The following is a 22443-nucleotide window of genomic DNA, read 5'->3' on the forward strand; positions in this document are numbered from 1 at the left end:
AAAGACTAAGAAGTGACTTTCAAAACAATCTTCYTTTATTTAATACCAGTTTTATTCCTGCTCTCATCCATGAAAGCAGCAGTTTCACCTCAGACCAGATCCAGGGGCCTCCTCCCGTCACCGCGACACCCCCAGCATCCCCAGCACTTACCCGGTGCAGATTCAGCTTGGTGGCCGTTATGCAACGTAAGGATAGCGTAAGGACGGTTTTGAGGAGTCTGGAACGTCCCTTCTCCTCACCTCCCAAAGAGGCAGATGGAGGCAACACGTTTTTGGGGGACTTCTTAGAAGGACTGAGGCACATCAMGGAGCAGCTCGTGTGCAGGCAGTTCAGTCGGCTTCTTCATTTCTGAAAAACCTAAAGCAGGAAGAGAAGGATGAGACTTCTGTGAAGGCCAAAGCCGACCCGGGATACTGGAGAGGCAGTGTGGAATGGCAGTTAGAGGATTCACTGCCCTCTGCGAGGGGTCTAAAAGCAGCACCGGCCTTTTCCATATCCCACCTATGGATGAATCAAGGACGCCTCCCCATAAAACACGCCACCAAGGCCAACACGGAGACGAAATCCCATACCTTCTGATTGAGGATGTCTTTAGGAACCCTTAAGCACAATAATGCACAGACGYCGATTTTGCTTGCTGCTTAATTCGGCCTCCTGCCTGTCCCAGGCCACCCYGTTACACAAGAGCCACCTAAAGCCGCTTCCATCGGCCGCCCGATCCTGGTTCCAAAGGGCAATAGGTCCAACGAGGAGCAGAAAGGAAGACCTGACTTCTGTGTGAATAAATYCACATTTACACCTTACAAAACTTGGATATTTTCAAAATGATGAAAAAAAAAGAAGAAAGTTTCCCAATTCTTCTTGAGCTAATTCAATATTGGCGGCAACAGCAAGGATTACAGTGCTTGTAACATCTTTTATTCAATTCACATAAAAAAAGCATGCAGTATTAATGTAAAATGGTACAGTATTAATGTAAAATGTTCAGTGCACATTAGGTAAACAAGTCATTAGCATACAAACCCATTTTTATCCTCTACACAGGCAAACTGAACACGCTCGGCATAGCAAAATGGGGGGAACCGGATGAAAAATTGTGCTTAACTCCAAAAATACAAGCCCTGTTGGCAACCTTAAGAGCCATCCTCTAACCCAAGTGCTGTAACCCCGAAGAGAAAGAGACTGCTACTTCCTATCTGCTTAAAACAAGAGTTGCAGCACAGTTCAGGGCGATGGAAGAGCCCAAGCAGCAACATTTTCTCTGGCAGACAGGTTTTATGGCAAAATTGTCAGTGTTTTACAGCAGTTCCATGCAATGATGGTATAAATGATGGTGGCTGCCGTGCAGGACAGGTAACAGTCAGGAGTGGGAAGCACCACCTTTAAAACGAGTTCCCCCCCACCATAAATGACTTGTGTGACAAGAGCACTTAAACCCATCCTATTTAAGGAAGCTGTTAAGCTCAGCTCACATCTGGAAGGTTACCTCAACTGAAAACAACCCCCCCCCGCCCCGCCCCAAACCCCCATATACCCAAGTAAACAAAATGCCGTGGCAAAGAAGAGAATCTGGAATGGTTCTGCCCTAGGAAAAGGGCTTATCAGGGCAAAGGGAACATTCAGTTTTCATGTGGTCAAAAAAGACAGGACTGGATTGTATGGAAATCATTAAAAATGAAGTTCACTTGGGAAATCCGAAGCATCCGCAGGTCGACAACTTTTCAGTTGTCTTCAGTCACGTTTCATTTCGGAGCAGACTCAGTTTTTGGTAGTTTTGGAGGGACTGGCACTAGAAAGGCTGCTCGGAATTTTCCTCTTGGTCGACTGGCTCGCATTTTTATTTTTCCTTTCGGGAAGGAAGGGAGAAACCCAAGGCGCGTTGAGCTGATTGTTCAGGTCAGTCTTTAAAAAGCAGGGACCAAACTTCTGTTCCTCAAAGAGCCTCTGCGAGTTGCTGAAGAGCAAACTGTGGGAAAACTCCCTCTGAAACAAGCAGGTGGGAGGTTTGATGTCATCAGCCGCTACGTTCTGGCTTGCGAAGAGCGGGAAGTGGTCGTTCATATCCAGCTCGGACGGGGAGAGAAGGGAAAACATGGCAGGTTTCCAGCCAGCCCTGTCACCTGGTGGGTCACTTGCCTCCAGACTCTTCATGCTCTGCTCCTCCTCCATCTCTTCCACTTTCTTCTCCGTCTCGTTCAGAAGCTTAGAGCATTCGGTTGCCTTTGAAGAATTCTCAAGCTCGGAGGACTTGAAATTGTAGCACGGGCTCTTGCTGTTGTCTGATTCGGACATCATCGAATCCAGCTCGGAAATTTTATCGAGGTAGGCAGCGTCCATGGAGGCCTCACTGGAGGTTCTCGTGCGGTTCATCTCGGAGGAGCAGACAGCATGTAGCTTCTTGGGCAAACACGAACTTGCTTTATCGCTGGCTTTGGCTGGGCTTTCAGTGGACTGACTAGCCATGGTGTTTTCTTCCGATTCATCAAAATCTAAGTTCTCAGCAAAGTTTGCTGGGCAGGCCCCCCAAAAGCCTGATTTTCCTGTGGTGAAACAGTTCAGCTTCTTCTCGCTCTCACAGCTGCTCGTGCTGTGTTCTGGAGCATCTTTGCTGCAGCCATCCGAGGTGTCGCAGAACTCCTCAAATTTCAGTTTTCTCAGAAAGGATGATGATTTCTTTGCGTTTTCTTTCCCATCAGGGGTGTTCAAGTGCAGGCGACTAAGAGACAGAAAGGGGGTGCACGGTGCTGGAAGCTCGTAAAGCTCTTCATCCTTAAAGGGGCTACGCTCCTCTCTCTTATTCCACTGCTGTTCTAAGCAGGCCTCCATATCCGCAGGGCCTTCATCCAGGAGAACCCCCTGACACCCTGGGAACAGCTCCTTCTGCGCAGCACCCTGTGCCTTAGACCCACCATTCGACCCATCTTGGCTGGAGGAGCTTGAACACGTCCCGCCAGCCGGCAGCTGCTGCTCCAGCCTTTCGGGACCATCTGTGGTCCCACACTCAGCCCGGTTTTCCAACCGGCCCGAGTCTTCCCCGACGCCCTCCGCTTCCTTGGCCTCGCTGGGAAGGGCTCCCTGGCTCCCGGCGCTCGCTTGGCCGGCGCTTTTCAGCTGCTGGAGCTGACACTCCATCTCCTCTATGTACTTGTCGCTCCTCTCCAGCGCCTTCTGCAGGCGGCTCAGCTCGCGCTCGCTCTGCTCCGCTTTGGCCTGAAGGGCAGCGACCGTGAACCGGCCCAACCTGCAAGAGAGGAAGGAGATGCTAAAGCAGGGAAGCACGGAGCCTCTGGCTGTGTTTGGAGCTCGCTGCCAAGGACACAGCTACTGTACGGAGTGCTAATTTGGAAACAAAAGCCAGCACTGCACATCGCTGCTATTTATGAAAGAAGAAGAAAAAAAATCAGCATATATAATGTATAGGTGGGGGTGAATACCTGAAAAGCCCAAATTAAACTATTAGAGGTAGTAAGGCAATAACAAGCAGATTACCCTTCCAGGGGCTGGTTCTATCAATTCAACTCAAATATGCATGAAGAATTATCCCCTAAAACAATGGCAAAGATTTATGATAACATTTGAACAGTGGTCCACATCTTGAAATATTTACATTCAATCATTTTCCTACACTGCAGCAGTGTTCTACAATACATTTCCTACCCAATGTCACCTTGTCAACTACAAAATGCCAATATGAAATTCCGAAATTGCCGGAGTCCTTTGTGGTGGTTTTAAATACTTACGTCGACCATTCATTTCAATTAGGCTCTGCTTAGACAGACAGCTTCTTCTCCCTGACCATGGCACGGGTGGCCCTTCCACTGACTACAGACCTACTTGTTTTTTGAGCCTCAACTTCTTTTTGGGCTGCAACAAGCTCATTTCTTCCTCAGCTCCGGTGCAAAAGAGGCCGCTTGGGGCCTGCAAAGGTTGGGTTGTTCTCGTGGCTTCCAGCTCGAGCGCATTTTCAGCTGCAGAGACAGAACCCTCCTCCTCCTCCTCCTCCTCCTCCCCATCCTCCCCCAGCTTTCAAGAGTGACCTTCCCCAGAGGGCAGGTGAAGGTTTCAGCTACATGCCCTGACTAATTCCAACCTGCCGCTGACAGCTGGGCACGAGGGAATTCCCTGCTCCATTCGAGACGTTCAATTTACAGAAAGAAAACCAAAAACAATTAAAGTTCTGGTGTTATTAGGAAGGAAACTGCAGCCAGCCTAAAACTCTTGACACATCTGGTGTTTATATCACAGAGAAATGACAAGTCCTTCTGTGGGATTACGCTAAACCCCGCTTTCCACCTTGCAAATCCATGTGGCAGCACAGGTTTGTGCTTCACCCCTCAGTGCTAAGGCTGCCTCGCATTTCTCTCCTGTTTCTTAGTCTGTCTCTACCTCCCTTCAAAGCCAGAGGAATTTTTCCCTCCCTCCTCCCCACGACTTCCCCAATTCCAYCCCTCATCCCATCCCAAGATGCTGCTACTGCAACACTCTGACCAAGGAGGTCTGAGGGCACTGTGGCAAAACAGCCTCAAAACTGTGCCTGGATTTCCAGCAAACCACCCTGTTTCTTCAGCTCCTGACCACAAAGCAACAGGAAACTGTTCCATGCTTCCTATTGGGAACGGAGGAGGAAGGAAGGGAGAGATCCCTGAGAAGTTTGGATACTAGTGACCAGATCTGCGGTGCGAGAGTCCCAGCCCACACACTCCAAGACGTTGGTTGCACTGGATCCTACCAAGAGGAGAGGGAACAACCTATCCSTCAGCTATAACAGTAATGCAGGCAGCCCCTTTTTCTCACACTCATGCTGTGAGCAGCAAGTGTTCTAATTTCATGKCAGCAGCTCCTCCATTCCTGGTTGTGAGCAAGGGGGAAGTGGCAGGGAAGTTGCACAGGGCCTCCTCCCATCCCTGCATGAAGGCAGGAATGAGCAGATCCAGAGAATCCAAGGACTTTGCAGGGTATCTGTGGCTGAAGGAAGTTATAGCGAAATGACCGTYCTCACACACAGTAACATCTATTATCTCTCCCAATGAAAGGAATTTGGATACCGTTTTAAAATCTTAAAGGAGCCACTAGAGCATCCAAGCACGGCAGGAGGGCCTGCTTCCTAGACCAGGCAGATCCAGGCGCTTTTATTTTGCCTCCCTAACAAAGCCAGTCACACAGGATTAGAGACTCAACAACATCTATTTTGCTTAAAAAAAAAAAAAAAGCAGGCAAGAAATGATACAATTAGCTGAAGAATTGAGTGACACACAGAAAAATGATTATATAAAATAAGCACCTATTTGCCACTAGGCACCTAGTGACTTACGGAAACGGTTCCAGGTCTTTAGCTGCCTCCTGGCCTCCAGCTCTCTCTCCAGAAGGACACAGGTCTCATACAGGAACTGTTCCACAGCTGCCAGCCCTGGGCACATGTATCAGACACCGTATGGGGACACTGGGTGCTTCTCCTCACGCAACTGAGGCCTTTTCAGGGGTCAGGCCTTTTCTTCAGCCAGAGCCCTTCGCCTTGCCCCAACCATGTTCTATCTCAACACCAGAAACCACAAGTTCAGCAGTCAACTCCCATCTYGTGTCACAGAAGAACCAGTTCCTTTGGGTCATTCCTTCTCACACTACTCCACAAATGCTGCCTCACCATGATGCTCAAAGGGAGCCGTGGGAGTTTGGTTTCATGTTGGACAGTCTTTGACCTACAACAGATCAAATTTCTATAGGTTTTTCTTCCCGTCTCTCCTCACTTCYGCTATTTCAGCTTTAAGGCTTTATTTTCAGAGATCACTGTCATAGCAGGTCTGCCTAGTTAAGCCCTCAACTCCATATGGATTTAGTGTAAAGCCACAAAACCTCACATAAATATTTACTTATTTTGTGTACGTCAAGCAGCTGCAGCAAACAGACTTTTCCTATACAACTGTATACAGGTTATACAGGAAAATTACYCAGGTGATTTTCCAGGTTATACACTGGGCAGGCTGAGATTCCATAGAAAAGACAATTCTCCAGTTCKAATCACCTGATGCTCCCAACCAGAGAACAAACTGTGGCTCTTGTAACAACCCGTAAAAGAAACTAGGGCTGCAGGAGGCAGCAGTTATTTTTCCTGCGACCACTGCAGCTGGTCTTCAAATATAACCCTCCCTTGGGACTGCAGCCTTGCCGGGCGATGGAGGATAGGCCATTTTTCCCTATGGGAAGGCAGATGCCTTCCTTCTTACTGGACTCATTTGCAGGCTCAGTGAAACTCTGTGAAATATGGATTGAATTAAACGGGGGGTGGCATGAATGGAAGTACTGGATGAGGGTAAAAAGTGAATGTTGTACACACTGACCTACAAAGTCAACAGGATTTCGGGGTGGAGGCAGTTGCAGCCACAAATCAAAGCAGTATAATCCGTAAAACTGGAGAAAGAGGGAACAAAAACAAAACAAAMAAAAAAAAAAGCAAAAACCAAACCCGAAACCCTAAGAGATAATGCAACAATTTTCTGCATGTCATAGATAGTTTTTCAAGCTGGGATTTTAACTGGCAGAAGAAATTAAATATTAAGGGACAGGCCTCCTAAGAAGCTTAGAAGTCTGTTTCAAGCTCATTTGAATCTAACCATTCATAAAATACACTATACCCTGGAGTAGGCAGACTTACTAGCTATTTTCCTTCAGGTAAAAAGCAAATATTCCTTTGCCAAAAATGCTTTTAGATCCATTGTGCGCTGCCAATGGACCTAACAGTTTTCCATTTTAAGTAGAGCTGAATGTAATAGGGCTTCATCATGCTGCAAAACTTGAGTTTCTGAAGTTTCCTGCAACCTAAAAAAAATACCCTTCTGCTTTGCCTGAGAACTGGCAGACTAATTCAGGTTTCTGGTGAGAACCAAAGCAGAAACTTATTCCTTTTTGTTTTTCAGAGAGATAATCCAACTAAAAGTTGGCTTAGTGTTGTGGTCTTCACATCTGTGTTTTGATCTAAATTTGAACTGTGGCTCTGAGAAACTTTTCTCTCAAAAACACCTTTCATGAAAAAAAAAAAGATGAATTAGGGTTGTCAATTACAAATGGTGCATAAAAACAAACAAACAAAAAACCCTGACACTGATGCAATGTCAATTTTATTGACATTTGTGACATTTTCCAGCAGGTTTTAATGGACAACAAGCAAAGAAAAAACCACCCAAGCCCATGATAAAAGGGAAGTTTTTTATCGACCTTCAAAGGCAGCTAATTATATTTTCCCTGTGAGGTAAATCAGGAGTTAAATTTGGGCTGCAAAGGGGCTGTTCACCTGCCCTCAGTGTTTCTGGTGCTATAAAGCAGAACCTGCTRATTTCCTAGGTGGCAACATTTAGTGGCAATGTCACTGGGTACGTGAACCACAACTTGGGTTGATGGGACTGTGAATGCTGATAAATCCCCTCAGAAATAGTTTAATTGATTCCAGTATTAGTTACATAGACCTGAGGGTTAAGCTCGATTCCACCCCTGGCGATTTGGARTTCACTAAGGTCTGCAGGACACCAAGGCAGGAGCACCGTGGTGTTCAGCAGGAAGTCCCAAAGCCACCAGAAAGCTGCTCAGCAGCTTTTCCTGAAACCTGTCTTTGCAGCAACATGAATGAAGTGCAACAAAAATAACTGAGTAGTTATTATGAGTAGTTAACTGTGGCTTATCTGCAYAGAAAGACTGAATAGAGTGATGTTGCTGGGATATGAACTTGCTGTCCTTCACTTCATTTCATAAACAAGAAAAGGAAACAGAGTTATTGCAGTCACTGAGCAGTATGTGGAACCTACCTGAAAGACCTTGAAAGGATCAGTTAGCAAAGTCTGTCAGAGGAGCTAGAAGACCCTTTCTAAAGGAGTCTCACTGTATCTGTTAGGCTCAAGCGTTTTCTTGCGGATTCTTGCATTCCTGGAGCACCTGCTAACCCAGCAGTGAATTCAAAGCAGGACTGATGCTGAAGCTGGTGGAAACAGTGCCAACAGGCAACTTGCTGGAAGATGAAGTGTTAGACTGCTCCTGAACCACTTTAAGCCAAATGCAACTCATGTCCTCCAAACAACATCCAGCCACAACTCTGGAGTTACCACGAGGGAGAGCCTATTCCCAGCACGTAGGCAAGATGTCATTATTTGTTTTGGAGGTGGGAGAAAAAAATGCTTTGGAGATGGGAAAAAAAGACAGAAGTGCAGACATGGAAAGGCCAATCTAGTYGGCCTCTGGGTTACAAAACAGGCCCTGGTACTGTCCAGTTTTGGGACTGGACATTTGGGACTTCTAAGAACGACAGCGATCAGCTACTCTTTTAGGCTACATGGGCAAACCAAGAGGAAATTAGAAAGTCTGAAACCCCCTCCCTTCCCAACATTTTTTTTTCTGGAACAGAGGGATCATATATGTTCCTTCCTGTGGTTTGGAATGATGAGCAGGTTGGTGAGTATGTACACTGGCTCCRTAAAGATTGATTTCACCTTCAAACTTGTGGGCTAGAGCCTGCAGAGCTCTCCTCTCACGCTACACACAAGCAAAAGCCACCTGCCCCAAGTCATCCTCTCCACCTCAAAAAAGCCCTGTATAAACCTTAGGCTAATGTTGCCCTTAGCTTGCTAAGGTCTAAACCAGGAGTAGTTTGGCAGGAGTCATGAAGACTACGCTTGCAGCAAACCAGCGACAGCAAAGGATGCAAATCCAAAAATAGATCAGCTAAGGAGCACAGACTGGAGAAATGCTCATGACATAACCCCAATAAATGGTACCTTAGCATACAAGTGTAATCAGTATGACAGAATTGCTGGGTTTGGAGGTCACTGTCATGCTGCTTTAACTGCTTAAGAGAGAAAATTAGTAAGAGACACCTCAGAGAGTGATGGCCTCATACTACAGAAGCCTGATTCTCCAAACCTTGACTCGACAGAAAGTTATGAGGGACTGTCCTTGAATTAGGAATTAAGGCCACAGAATAAATGCTAAAGGGAGAAGAAGGAAGAAGAAAACGGACTAAACAGAAGGAGTGAGAAATTCTGTACTCTGTCACAGGTCTTCCGCTTGGATAAAAGGATACCCAATTTAAAAGAAATCCTTCTGGAACAAAAGAAAGTTAATTGCAGAATTCAACCAATAAATGCAGCCCTTCAGTATGGGCCAGACAATACAAGGACAACATCATTTGCAGTCAATGTATATTCCTTTGCTGAAGACTTGCTCCTATTCTTTAAGTTGCATTTATCACAAATCTAAGAGTATAAATACCACAGTCTACCTTGGAGACACATATACAAGCCACGTACGCAACCCACTGTTTTAGGTTAGAGTCCTACAACAGTTAAACAGTCTATAAATAAAATATGGCAGCTTTTAAAATATTTACATACTTTTGGGGTGATCTACTATCAACTTCAGCTTTTAGTCGCAAATTCTCTCTTAAAAGGCTATTGTTTTCCATGCTCAGTTTCTTATTTGCCTAAGGAAAAAAAGTAAAAAAAAAAAATAATTAAGTATACAGTAAAACAGAAATGACTTCTAATATTTATAAGACAAGCTGTTTCTGCTTTTTAAAGAGACAGAACTAGAAATGTGAAGGCAGGAAACAGCCTTCAGACAGGGACACCACTTAAAAAATTACCAGGGGAAATGGCTTGCAAAACTGACTAGCGAACAGGCATTTTTTATTTATATTCCCAAAATACACTGCAAGTGTCCTATCTAGGGAAATAAACACAGCCACGTTAGTTAGCACAGAAAGTCATTAAGGGGATGTACTAATGGCAATTCCGTGTTTTTTTTTTTTCCACATGACTAAATACTTTAAGTACATTAACATTACAATGTGCAGGTATCAGCAAAACTGATGTCCAACAGCTTCCCCCACCCCAAATTAGAGGAAGATTACTCCTTTTTTTTTTTTTTCCTTTTTGTTCGTTACTTTTAAAGCACCGTTATCCTATGGATGCAAATCCATTATGACAAGCTATTTACAGTCTTCCTTCACTTTCCTCCATGACGTTATGATTAAGGCCCCTGATTCACCCCCCTTCTAGCTCCTTGAATTGAGGTCAATTCCTTCTTCTCAGTTCAGGGAAGACACTTGTTAACAAGATACTTCCCAGCAAGGGAAGTTTTCCTGCTGCCGCCCTTCAGAGCCACGAATGCCACCAGCCTAACACGGGGAAAACACTCCTAGCACTACGGAGTCTGCTCCGTCTCCAGGTGCTGAAAACAGCGCCGGTGGACCCCAGACTCGTGACTCGGTGAGATGGCAGACAGGGAATGAGCCCTGGGTCTGGAAGTCTCGTTGCCACAAGGCAGAACAGAACCTCCCCAACCTCCTGCTCCACCAGCAAGGGCTSCAAGCTAGTGACCTGAATGGGGGCCCCAGGTGGGGTAAAACAGCTACACTGATGATTTCAAGTAGCCCCTAGTGAGGGAGTACAACTGTCAGTGAGGGTATTTCTCCGCTGTATTATGAAGCTTGTATTGCTGCTTTACATTGGCTTTGACCCAATTCAAAGTCACAACGTTTACTTTGGGAGTCTCTTCCCAAACATATTAAGATGTAAGGTGCCCATCAGCTCTTCAATCAACCTGGTTTTAAAAAGAAAGTGGCTGCATCCACATTTTCTGAGGGACTCTCTCGCAGAGAGGCATGATGGATGCTCTACATTTCTGGGTTGGATATTTTAAGGGGAAGGAGGTTTCTAGTTGCACATCAGATTGCGAGAGGAAAGGGCTGCCACACTTCTCAGCTTGGGGCTGTTCCGTGCACACTCACAAGCGAAAGGAGGTTGAGAAAAAGGGCCAAGTGACTTCAGGTACTTCCAGAACTGGGCAGCTGCCGAGCAAGAAGCAGATGGGAAGAGAGTGCTTGGATCACAGCTTTGGACTTGCTCCCTAAAACCCATCTAAATCTTTATTTGGATCTAATCCTTAACCAAATCCAAAGACTCCATAAACATAAAAACTTTGCTTTTATTTAAAAAGATGCTTTTATTTAAAAACTTGCACTTCGATTTTATTTAAAAACTTGAGCTTTGCTAAGGCTCAAGTTACACTCAGGAAAAAAAAAAAAAAAAGAACCCTGGACTGTATTATTATTTTACTGCTCCAGGGAAAAAAGTTAGGAACCCCAATCACCACAAAAAAAGAAGCACTATAGTTCAATGTAAGTAAAAAAGACACCCCCAAAACAAACAAAACAAAAAAAGACCCCACCAAAAAACAACAACAAAAAAAAACCAGCCTAGTCAAGCAGACAAGAATCCCCTTTTTCCAACTACACATGACTCGAAAGCTCCTGGGATGCTCTCAGAAGAGCATCCTGAGTTTTAAAGCCGAAGACTGGATGCAACCCATTTATTAAAAGTTGTTGCTACTTTGAATTATTTTTCCTCTTTCTCAAGCAGGGTCCAGGATCTGCTTCAGACCACAGAGAGACAAATCTAGAGGCATCCCATTAATGACAACCGAGTGGCAGAACCCCGTGCATCTGTGACAGAAGTTAAAATAGAAGAACGCTAGGACACCCTAAATACATAAAGCCTTCAGCTAGCATATCCTAAACGCATAAAGCTTTTGCAGGAAGCAATGCAAGATTGCTAAGAGGGGAAATAATGATAAAATTTTGACTAAATGCAGGTCCAATTTTCTCCCACTTGCCCTTCAAATTCGCCTTGAGATTTTGTTCTCATTCAGTGTTTGAGGCCATTATTTTGGTGCCTGTAGCTAGATTTCTGCAAGGTATTTTTATTTAGTTGTACTTTCATGTGATTCTTTATCTCTTGCACTCTCCTTCTGCATCCTGGAGTTTAGCTTTATAAGACAGTTAAGGTGTATAAAAAGCTGCAGGTTTCCAGTAAAGGATTTTTTGGTCATAAAATGCTGAAGTTTGTCTATTTTAGGTCAAAGGGGCAAGTCACTCTGTCTCAGCAAATTGCACCAAAAAATATTGGCTAGCAGGGAGGGCAATAGTGCAAAATCTGCCTYAGCCAATTGACTACGTTTGGCCACTGAATGCTGTAAGGTAGATATATTACATAGATTATTGCAAGCCTTAGAAATCTGGTCATCAATACTGGAGACAAGTGCTACCATAATCCAATTATCAAGCCACAGAGTGACAGAGGAGCTGGAGAAGAGTCACATACAAGACTCCCTAGAACAAGCAGTAACAGGTGACATTTGCTAAGGCTCTATGGAAATACTGTGATCCATCGACGGGCGCTGGAATTCAATTTTTTGCCCTGCCTTCTGGATCCATGAAGTGGCAAGAGGCCTTGCAAACTCCTACCCCTGTTTAACCAACATGAAACAGCTACCGTACAACTGAAGAAACACATTTATTACCTCCTTCAACTTTTCCACATTATCTATCACTTTTTCACATATATCATTGGCAGCTTTCAGCTTTTTGCTCCATTCCTCCAGGGTCTCTGGGCCAGTGGTACTTGTTTCATCTGGTGACTGGCTAGTTTCCTCACTTTGGCAAGATAAGGATGACATTGTAGGATCCAGGAGAGACTTCAGCTGTGTCTGTAAACCGAGGTTTTTACCCCTCAGATCTTCCACTTCTTTTTGCAGGGATTCTATTTCGTCCTGAAGGCACCAAAAATTAAAATATCACAGGAATTAAGATAACAAGGCAGATTAATTAAACAATATCGGCAAGTTCCCACAGCACTCTAGCAGCACAGGCTCTCTGGCAAGCTCAAACGCCTGCCTTTACTTACACAARGCTCAATGTGCTCTGCTTCAGGCAGGCTTTTATCAACATGCATGCTGAAACACAGCACAGGTTTTAGGGAAGGGAATCCCCTGCCTGCATGCAGAATCCTGAGCAAAGTGGCTGACAGACCACAGGCTTTAGAGCATTCAGCTCTAAACAAGGCTCTGCTTACACAGGTGCTCCCAGAGATGATCTCCGGCATAAAGTGMGTTCTTAAGGGGATCCTCTGCTAACTCATTTGCTGTTAATTGTGTATGATATGCAAGAAATACCCTGAAACGTGGCAGGATCAGATGCTGAAAGTCCCTACATTAAAAATGGACGCAGGACTGCCTGGAAGAACTTGCTCAACAGTATCAGCCGCACCAGCGCAGAAAAGTCCAAGGTAAAAATTCTCAAAGACCAGTGAACAAGGCTCTTAACTGCATCAGTTAGGAGTCATAGAGAAACACTGACTTCAAAAACACTCTGTTTAAAGGGTAAAAAGACTTCTTCTCCCTGAAATCACATCTTTGCGCTGTCTACCATGCTGATACTTGAGTTGTTCAAGCTCAGATTGCTCAAGCAAGCAAGCCACATAATGATATTAACATAAATCCAAGGCATATTTACATTAATCATGTAAATTTCTTTTTCTTTTCCCCAACATGGGAACAATCATTTTAAAACTGGAAGGTTTTGCTTTTAAAAGAGATTTATGTTATCTTATCCTTATCCATAGGGTTTAGAGGTGACAACAGAAATAAACAAAATTTTCTTTTCTTGTTCTCCATGAAAGAAACTTCACCATAGGTATTCCAAGCATAAAAGAGAAGCCTAACTTCCATAATCGTAGGGATATACACGGGGTCCACTTCCTTTCTCTCCTTCCCCTGCGAGGAAGGATATGAGATAGGTTTCCTGGAGAAACACGGGATGTCTTCATAGAGCTGCTGCTAAGGAAACAACAGCTAAGAGGAGGAATCAAACGTGAATCTTATCGAGAACTCCTCCTTTCTTCTTAAGAGCATATTTTTCAGTAGGAGAGTGGCCAAGCATTCAGTCATTTTCAGAAGACAATAAAGCAGCAACAATTAAAAATTAATCTATGCTAGGAGATTCTAGTGGGCAATATCCTTTAAAAAATATAGTCTTCCAAGCAACATGGAAGACACAAATAGAAGTCTGTATTTGTAAAACTATATATATATATATATATATATATATATATATATATATATATATATATATATGTCTGTGTGTGTGTAAAAAGAGAATCCTCTCATCTCACCTAGGGGTGAAGATTTCCATGCTACTCAGGAACTGGTTATACTTGGCTACCTGTGAGTTAGAAAGTGTTTCACTGCTGACTTCAGTGTCATCTCTTCAACTAACACCAAGTTCTCTCTCTYAACTTCAACCTGAGGATGGGATTTTCACACAGCTGAGTTGCAGATTCTGTAYCAAGCTTTGCTCAAAATAAATAAATAATAATAATAATACAAAATAAAAGCAACGCTAGAACCCTGAAAGCAAGGAGATCTCCTGGACCTATTAATTTTTTGTTGTGGTTCACGTGAAAGGTGACAACACTTCCCACACACCCACCTCATACTCTTTGTGCAGTAATTCAAGTCTRGTTTTACGCAGGTGTTTTCTGACTGTTGGACTAAACACAGGATCACTTTCACTTGTTCCTCCTAAAGCAACACAGGATAAAGACTCAGTAATATTCAATGTTAGTCATCCATTTTGAAGTGTTTTAGTGTTTTTCATACTATTATACACACACACACACAGCTGAACAGTGGAYCAAATTACCACAGAAAAATTTAAATTTCTTTCATTTTCAAAAGAGGCGACAGGGAGTATCTCTTAATGATGTTAAGATGTCAAATCCTCTCAAAATTTGAAAGGTCAAACTTGTATTTTTGTTGCTAGAAACCTATTTTATTGAAGACAATACTACTAAAAGAAGGTGAGGGGGATAGAAAAAAAATCAAGTTTACATTAATTTAGCACAAAAATATGCAAATTTGCAATGTAAAATCATTTAGATTTATTTTTCCCTTGACAGAACCAGATATCAAGGCTGATATTTCTACCTCAAATCAAAATCAGACTATTCAACAGTATTTTGGGAATGTTCAGATCCTCATTCAAGTTTTATATTTTTGACTTCTTTCTTTATTAAGAGACATTTTCTTTTAAAAAAGAAGGTGAGGGCAAACAAAAAAAAAAAAAAAAAAAAAAAAGAAGACTACATGCTCACTCAAAATTCTGCATCGAAGTATTTTAGCTCCCAGCTAAATAATGCCCTCCTAGGTCAGAAGGTTGCGATATGTAGGTAGGTAGAGTATCTGAAGTGAGATGCAGTTTTCTTCCAGTTAAATGCATTATCCATCAGGATCTAAAAGAGCAGTCATCAGAGCTGCTGGGTACTTGCTGCCTGTGAATAATCAAACCACGGATAGAAGCATCATCCTTGGAAGTTTCACCTTGTAGTTACGCACACTCCTAGCAAGGTGTAAAGTCATTTCTTCCTTAAATACTGATATAAAACACACACAAATCTGGACATCTCTGAGCTCCACAGTTCAAAGTCAAAAGTCGTCCTTACCTATAATTTCCTTGCAGGGATTTTCAGGTGTGATAGGAATCCTGCAAGCTGGACACTGATTATTGTTCTTTAGCCACACGTCAATACAAATGGAACAGAAGACATGGTTGTTGACACAGATGACTGGGTGACGCACCTTGTAGCATTAAGAAAAAGAGCACGCAAACAAAGAGATGCTATTAATACTTTATCCCCTTTACAAGTAACGAAATAGGAAAACATACTACTCTAATTCCTCACGTTTATGGTTGCACTTGATCATCTTGAAGGTCTTTTCCAGCCATAATGATTCTAAGCCTGGTCATAAACACGAAAAATGCACTATTGTTCTGCTGGGTGAGAAGTGATCTGCTGACTCAGCAGCTCCAAGCTTCCCCATTACTGGGGGCACCAAAACTACAACCACCTTTGCAAACCTAAGGGCCTTGGCTCCAAGAGCTCCTTGGTACACAGCGTGGTGGGTACCYCTGTCACTGCATTACCCCTTATCCCTATGACCACAGCTAGCCACTCCAGTGAAACCCACTTGCCTCTCTAGGCAGAGGGAGGCCACGCAGGAACTGATTTCTGAAAGGGAGGGAATGGGGAACTGCCTCTGGCAACAGCCCACGCTTTGCCGTGGAAGAGGTATCACTGAAACGGACAGGATATCAGATTATATTTAGCCCAAACGTAGCTGCGTGGAAATCAACCTTAAAAAGCATAAGGGCCAAATCCACAGAGCAGAAATATGAACTAGTAATTACTAATTCTACCCTCCTGCTAAATATGCATTACTGCTAAATAAGTCATCACCTCAGAATGGGGCAAATGAAAGCTTAAATATTCCAATCAGATGCAGATCCTTTCCACAAGCTTCCTTCCCTTCCAGAYCAGCAGTGTAAACAAACATTTAGAAAATATTAATGATAATGCATTATTCTCTTGTCACTTAACTATAAATCCTGTTTGAAAGCGAGTAGCACAGAGGCACCAAAAAAAGAACACAGGAGAAGAGAAAAGCTTCCCCTACATCTACGCCTTCCTGAAGCTTGTGTTATGGCTTACAGTAACAGGCACTCTCAAGTCTCTCAAGACTTACCATTAATATCTTCTTAAAAATAATTATTTGATTCCTCCACCACTATCTTTGTCCTAAAGATCTATTTTGAGACATAACAAACAGTAGTATCTACTACTTTATATTYTACTGCATTGCTTTCATGAAACTTAAAATCCAAATTTAAGAGAACTCCTGTAATTTCCAAAAAGCCCCATCACCCTCAAGACCTTCCTCTTTCTRCTTTTAGAAAGGTAGTCAAGCTACAAAGAAAGATGAAATGGTGGCAGGGAGAAAGAAAGTAAGTRGAAACGAGACCTAATAACCACTTTGGAAAACAGGCTGGATATGTCCTGTAGTAATCACACCGACAGCTTCAACATTGCCCAAGTTAAACAAAGAAAACCCAAGCATTTTATCACTGAAATACATATGAATTGCACTCAAGGCCCAGATCTGTCAGGCTCTTCCCCAATTTCCTTTCTGTGCCTCTGTCACATTACAAGATTCACATTATAAAAAAATTCACTATGAAAGTTCTAGGTGYCTAAGGGTTTGTGTGTGCACAAACAGAAACTAACCTCCTAAAGGTGTAAATAGGAAAAAAGTGATTTCTTAAAGTGGATGCAGACTCTCACCTCTAATTAAGGAGGCTTTTTTATGATAAATGCAAGTGTTCCCCCACCAACTCTTAAAGAGATCAAATAATACAGTTTCAGGAATCAAAAACGTATCTTTGTCATTTACTTAAAAAAGAAGAAAAACAAAACTAACCTCTTCCAGCTTTCCCACTGTCACTAAAGGAAAAAAAAAAGAAAAAATACACAAATAAAAGAAACTTTTTCTCTGGACCAGCTTGTTTCTTACTCAGGAAGAGTCAGAGAGAAGTTACGTGGCTCTGACTGCATATAAAGCAAAAGAAAATAGTAAAATCTAAATAGTGAAAGACATTTCAGGAGTGCAGGTCTCCTCCCACGGGAGCGAGAGACCCTCAGCTCCCCCAATCCTGACACACAAATGCACTTCCTCCAAGTGAACAATTATTCCGTATCTCTAGCAAAGTAGTAAGTCAGGCTGATTGCYCTCCAGGGCACAGTGCTTGAGATTCACACACCTTCACAAGGCTCCCCGCAGCGCTGCGGCACGTGACTGTTTTCGGGGGCTCGCAATGCACACAAAGCAAAGGAGGCAACGGCAGCAGAAGCTGCAGGTGAAGCTCTGCAGGGAACGCAAAGGCTGGGCTGCAACTTCTCCCCAAAAAGGCTGCCAGCTGCCGCCAGCTCGCGGTGGGGAGGTCACGCTGCCTACTTGGTACCCAAAAGCAGCAAATTCTACCGTATTACGGCGCCGTTTCAGTTCCTCAGGTGACCACAGCAGCTAAACAGACTTCAGCTTCTCAGGCGAGGCCTGAGGGGGGTGGCTTTCCTGAACTTCTAACTTCTTCCCATTCAAAATGCAAACACTGATGGTACCATGCTGCTGGCGTGCACTGAAGCCTCAAATCCTGCACATACCTATGCTACTTTAGGGCACTTATACACCTTTAAGCTGCATAAACTGAGCAGCTGGCATATGTGCAGAAGAAGGCATCTAATAGTTCTGTGTGAATGCCTTGAAATACAGGAGGGACTCCACAACACAAGGAATTGTGTGCCCAAGTCCTTGCAAACTGTGAGCACTGGGCCCAAGAGAGGAGACCCTCTGCCATTCCAGACTCAATAAGCCTGGTAGATATAGACAGAAGAGAGAGGCCTGAAACAGTGGCAAGTTTCCCTGAGTGCCAAGTGTCTGGACAGTGATTCACTCAACTACAAATAAAGTTCAGAGGGCTATGCTAAAGCAGCACTCAGATTGTAAACATAACATGTATTCGAGCAATTTAACTCAGCAATTTTTACTCATTTGGCAAATAGACTTTACAAATATACCGACAAAATGGATAACAATGTTATTCACACTCCCAATGCTCCATTAAATACAAGGAGCGGATGACATTACTGAAGGAGTCTTTATCTGCTGTGTTTTTTTACCGTCTCACCACTATGCACAGAAACTTTAACATATTTCACTACTTTGCATCAAATCCTTTGTCAATTTTGCAGACGTACATGAAGATGCATTTTCTGATTGTAGGGTGGGCCATACACTACATGTGAAGCCTGTGCTACAAGTACTAGAATATGTTAACTCTGCATTTTACTTTCTTCTTTCACCCACAAAACAAGACAAAAACTGCACGACTGTTCTCTCAATATTAAACAAGACAAAGTTTTTCCTTCTCTAGCCTTACTCTTGAAAATAGAAAAGCTTTTTTTACAGCTTCTTTCAACAAAGTTACAAGCTGCAGAAAAAGATTGAAGTCTGAAATAACTTCAGACTTTTGGGATGGAAAGCGTTCACTGAACTGATTACAGATGTCACAAGATTCATGTATAACATTAACATGTTCAATGACAGATACCAAGAAAGAAGACAGGGGAAATCTCTTCCAGTACAAACTCCATCATGAAACACCAGTTCCTGATTGGTTTCAGAATTAAAACTGGAAGTAGGGGACAGTGGCCTGAAATAAGGCTTCATAGCAACCTATGAATGAATTGGTAACTACTGAGTGCTTACAAAAATGGAAATTACTAGAAGATTTAAATTGGCAATAAAGTACCAACTTGTTTTAATCTCTTTTTCAAAGAAAATCCACTCTGAATAATAGGAACAGTGAATTTGTACTCTTCTCCACTCATCCAGAAAAGGAGAGAGGGCAGGGCCACAGCTGGGACACTTTATTTCCACAGAAAAGCCAAGCAAGGCCTGGCTCTGGTTGCTGAAACCATGAGGCTGCTGAGACATGTGGGCAAGAGGGGACGTCCGCCTGCTCTTCCCACCWGTGCTGCACTCATTTCGCACCTTGAACACATCAATCCCTTTGCCATTTTACCAACACAAGCAGCAAAGATCTCAGGGCACAGGGCAGGTGAGGTAGAAAGAACCAGAAGACTAAATGCCAGAGTGTGAATATAGGAACTATTTGTATTTCCCTGTCATTTCTTGTTGTGTTTTAAGAGGTTTCCTTCGGTTGAGGGCACAAGAAAACGAGAAAGAACAGAAATGGAGAAAGACAAAGAATGTGAGAAGCAACTAGTGACAGCTACGAGTTTTGTGGGCTGCTAGAGAAGAATGGACTGGTGACAGCCTCCCCTGTGGAGGGGGAAAAGCACCGAAACCCTCTTGGACAACAAAGAGGGAAATGAGCCTTTTCCTCTAAAGCGCTGGCACATTGTTCTGGATTTTTTTTTAATCCACTCAGTTGCACAACTTTTGTTTACAAATCGTTTCGCTTGTTCCCTGTGATACCAGGCTCAGACACAAACTCGCCCGAGCTTTTAAAATGCTCAAGTCCCTCCTGCCAAGGGCAGGAACAAATCCAGGCCCCTCAGAACCGCTGCCCTGACGGCGCTGCACCCAACACTTTATCTTTAGGGGGGTAGGGAGAGCAGTGGCCCCAGTCCCGTGGGGGCACAAGGGCCCCACCGCGGCAGAGGTGGCAACAGGCCTCGCTGCCAGCTCTCCCGGGGCTGGGATCCTCACATTCCCTTACTCTGGAATTGAGGATCACGACCTACTCCGAGCTGGGATCGCAGGAGATCCTCGGATGGATCCTGGGGATGGGATCGCCCCTCCTGGGCACCGCGGTGGTGGCGGAGCGGCTGTTCCGCACTACTCCAAGGCGGGATTGTTCCCCTCTCGCAGACCCCGCCACACACAAAGGGGCCTGACCCCCTTCCTCGAGGACCGGGTCCCCCCTCAGGACTAGCGGCTCCTCCTGGATATCCCGCCCCCGCTCCAAGGGATCCTCTGCGAGAGGGAATCACGCACCCGCCCCCCCGCGCCGGATCCCGTCCCTCCCGGCGCCGGGATCGCCCCCCAACTCCCCCCGTGCCGCTCGCAGCGCTCTGTAGCGCGGCGGGGCCGGGCAGGGCCGCTCCGAGCCGCCGCCGCCGGTGGAGGGGCGGACACGAGGCCGCCCGAGGAAGGGCGGCGGGCGGCGGCGGCGCCGTTACCTTGCCCAGGCAGATGTGGCAGGTGATGGGCAGCGTGAGGGAGAGCGTCACGCTGGGGCCGCTCTGCGCCATGGCGGCGGCGCGGGCCCCGCGGCGCGGAGCTCCCGGCCGCTCCCGGCCCGGCCCGCGGGCGGCAACGGCGGCGCGTAACGGCCGCCCCCCCGCGCCAAACGGCGGCTACGGCGAGCGCGCGGGGCCAAGATGCCGCGCGCGCGCGCCGCGGGAAGGGAGGGGAGGGGGCCGCCCCGCGCCGCCATGGTCGCCGCCCGGCTCCCCCCCCCGCTGCCCCGGCCCGCAGCGGGACCGCGGCCCCGCACGCAGCGCTGCCCTCGGCGGCGGGCGTGTGTCGGGCGGCCTCCGTGCAGCAGAGCGGCCCCCTCCGCACACAGCGYCCGGTTTTCACGGTTTAGTCGAGTAATGTCTGGAATAATTTGTCAAATAAGCACCAACAATTAAGTCCTAACCGTCCCTCCTGCACCCTCCGTTCTTCTCTCCCTGATGGCGTGACCCATGGATGAGACCAACTGCAGGAGAACTGTGGCTGTTGTGCCCACCAGCCACATCACTGCCTGAGTGCCCACCACCCTAGTGCCCACCACCCTGGTGGCCGTCACCTTGGTGGCCATTGCCCTGGTGTCCACCACCCTGGTGCCCACCACCCTCGTGGCCGTTGTCCTGGTAGCCGTTGCCTCCATGGCCATCACTGGCTGTGGCCCTGGTGGCCATTGGCCCAGCTGTGGTTGCAGAGGGCAAAGCCCAAATCCTGAGCATAGGCAACCCCCCAAGTGATGGTGCAGGCGCAGTGACATTGAACGATGCCTGGAGGGACCTTCCTGTGGTGGTCTGTGGTAGCCGCAGTCAGCTCCACAAGCCAAAAGCTGAGTGGCYGACACTCCAGAGGGCTGTGCTGCCATTCGGAGGGACCGGGACAGCTTGGAGAGATGGGCAGAGAGGAACCTCCTGAGGTTCAACAGGGACAAGTGCAGGGTCCTGCACCTGGGCAGGAAGAACCCCAGGCATCAGGACAGATTAGGGGTCGACCTGCTGGAAAGCAGCTCCACGGAGAGGGACCTGGGAGTCCTGGTGGACACCAAGTTAACCATGAGGCAGCAGTGTGCCCTCGTGGCCAAGAAGGCCAACGGGATCCTGGCTGCATCAGGAGCAGTGTTGCCAGCAGGTCAAGGGAGGKGATCCTGCCCCTCTCCTCAGCTCTGGTGAGGCCGCAGCTGGAGTATTGGGGGCAGTTCTGGGCTCCCCAGTACAAGAGGGATGTGGAGCTTCTAGAGAGGGTCCAGCRGAGAGCGACAAAGATGATTAAGGGACTGGAGCTTATATCTTATGGGGAAAGACTAAGTGAGCTTGGCCTGTTTAGACTGGAGAAGACTGAGAGGGGATCTGATCAATGTCTATAAATACCTGAAGGGGAAATGTAGGGAGGAAGGGGCCAAGCTCTTCTGGGTGATGACCGGTGACAGGACAAGGGGAAATGGGTATTAGTTGAAACACGGGAAGTTCAATGTCCATGTGAGGAAGAACAACTTTCCTCTGAGGGTGAGAGAGCCCTGGAACAGGCTGCCCAGGGAGACTGTGGAGTCTACTTCTCTGGAGATCTTCCAAATCTGCCTGGATGCGGGTGATGTAAGATGTAAATGCAGGAAACATACACTTATTATGTTTTGAGCTTTAAACAGAACCACTGAAATGTGAAAATACATTAAAAGTATTTATCAAGCACCAAGCAAAAAGCAGAGGAAGGCAGTGAATCCCAGTGAATACATCTTTCTTAGCTTTATTTCTCTATTGATTTTTACTGAAAAGCAGACAATAGCAAGAGCCGAAAGGATAAATACATGAAAGGGAAATCAAAACCAAGGAACTACATCCTACAATTGACYTGTTAAACCCTTTTAAATGAGTCAGGGATAAAGCTGGAACCTTTTCAAAGGCATAACTTTCCTGCTTCAAAAAAGTATATGGAACTGGAGAGTGACCTGATAGAGAACAAGATCTGTTAGGATGAATATATTT

At 45.5% G+C, this 22443-nt stretch overlaps 1 protein-coding gene across 1 annotated transcript; it reads right to left on the minus strand.

Moving 5' to 3' along the window:
• Positions 1 to 1106: 1106 nt before the first annotated feature.
• On the minus strand, positions 1107 to 20487 carry RNF219 (ring finger protein 219). Its single transcript, XM_026044513.1, has 6 exons — positions 20416 to 20487; positions 15319 to 15454; positions 14307 to 14398; positions 12341 to 12589; positions 9373 to 9461; positions 1107 to 3242 (listed from the first exon to the last, which is right to left on the minus strand). The coding sequence occupies exons 1-6, from the start codon at positions 20485 to 20487 to the stop codon at positions 1760 to 1762; spliced, it is 2121 nt and encodes a 706-aa protein (XP_025900298.1). The 3' UTR covers positions 1107 to 1759.
• Positions 20488 to 22443: the final 1956 nt, after the last annotated feature.

The sequence above is a fragment of the Nothoprocta perdicaria genome, unplaced genomic scaffold, assembly GCF_003342845.1.
Source record: "Nothoprocta perdicaria isolate Ctin4 unplaced genomic scaffold, notPer1 scaffold_37, whole genome shotgun sequence".
NCBI lineage: Eukaryota > Metazoa > Chordata > Aves > Tinamiformes > Tinamidae > Nothoprocta > Nothoprocta perdicaria.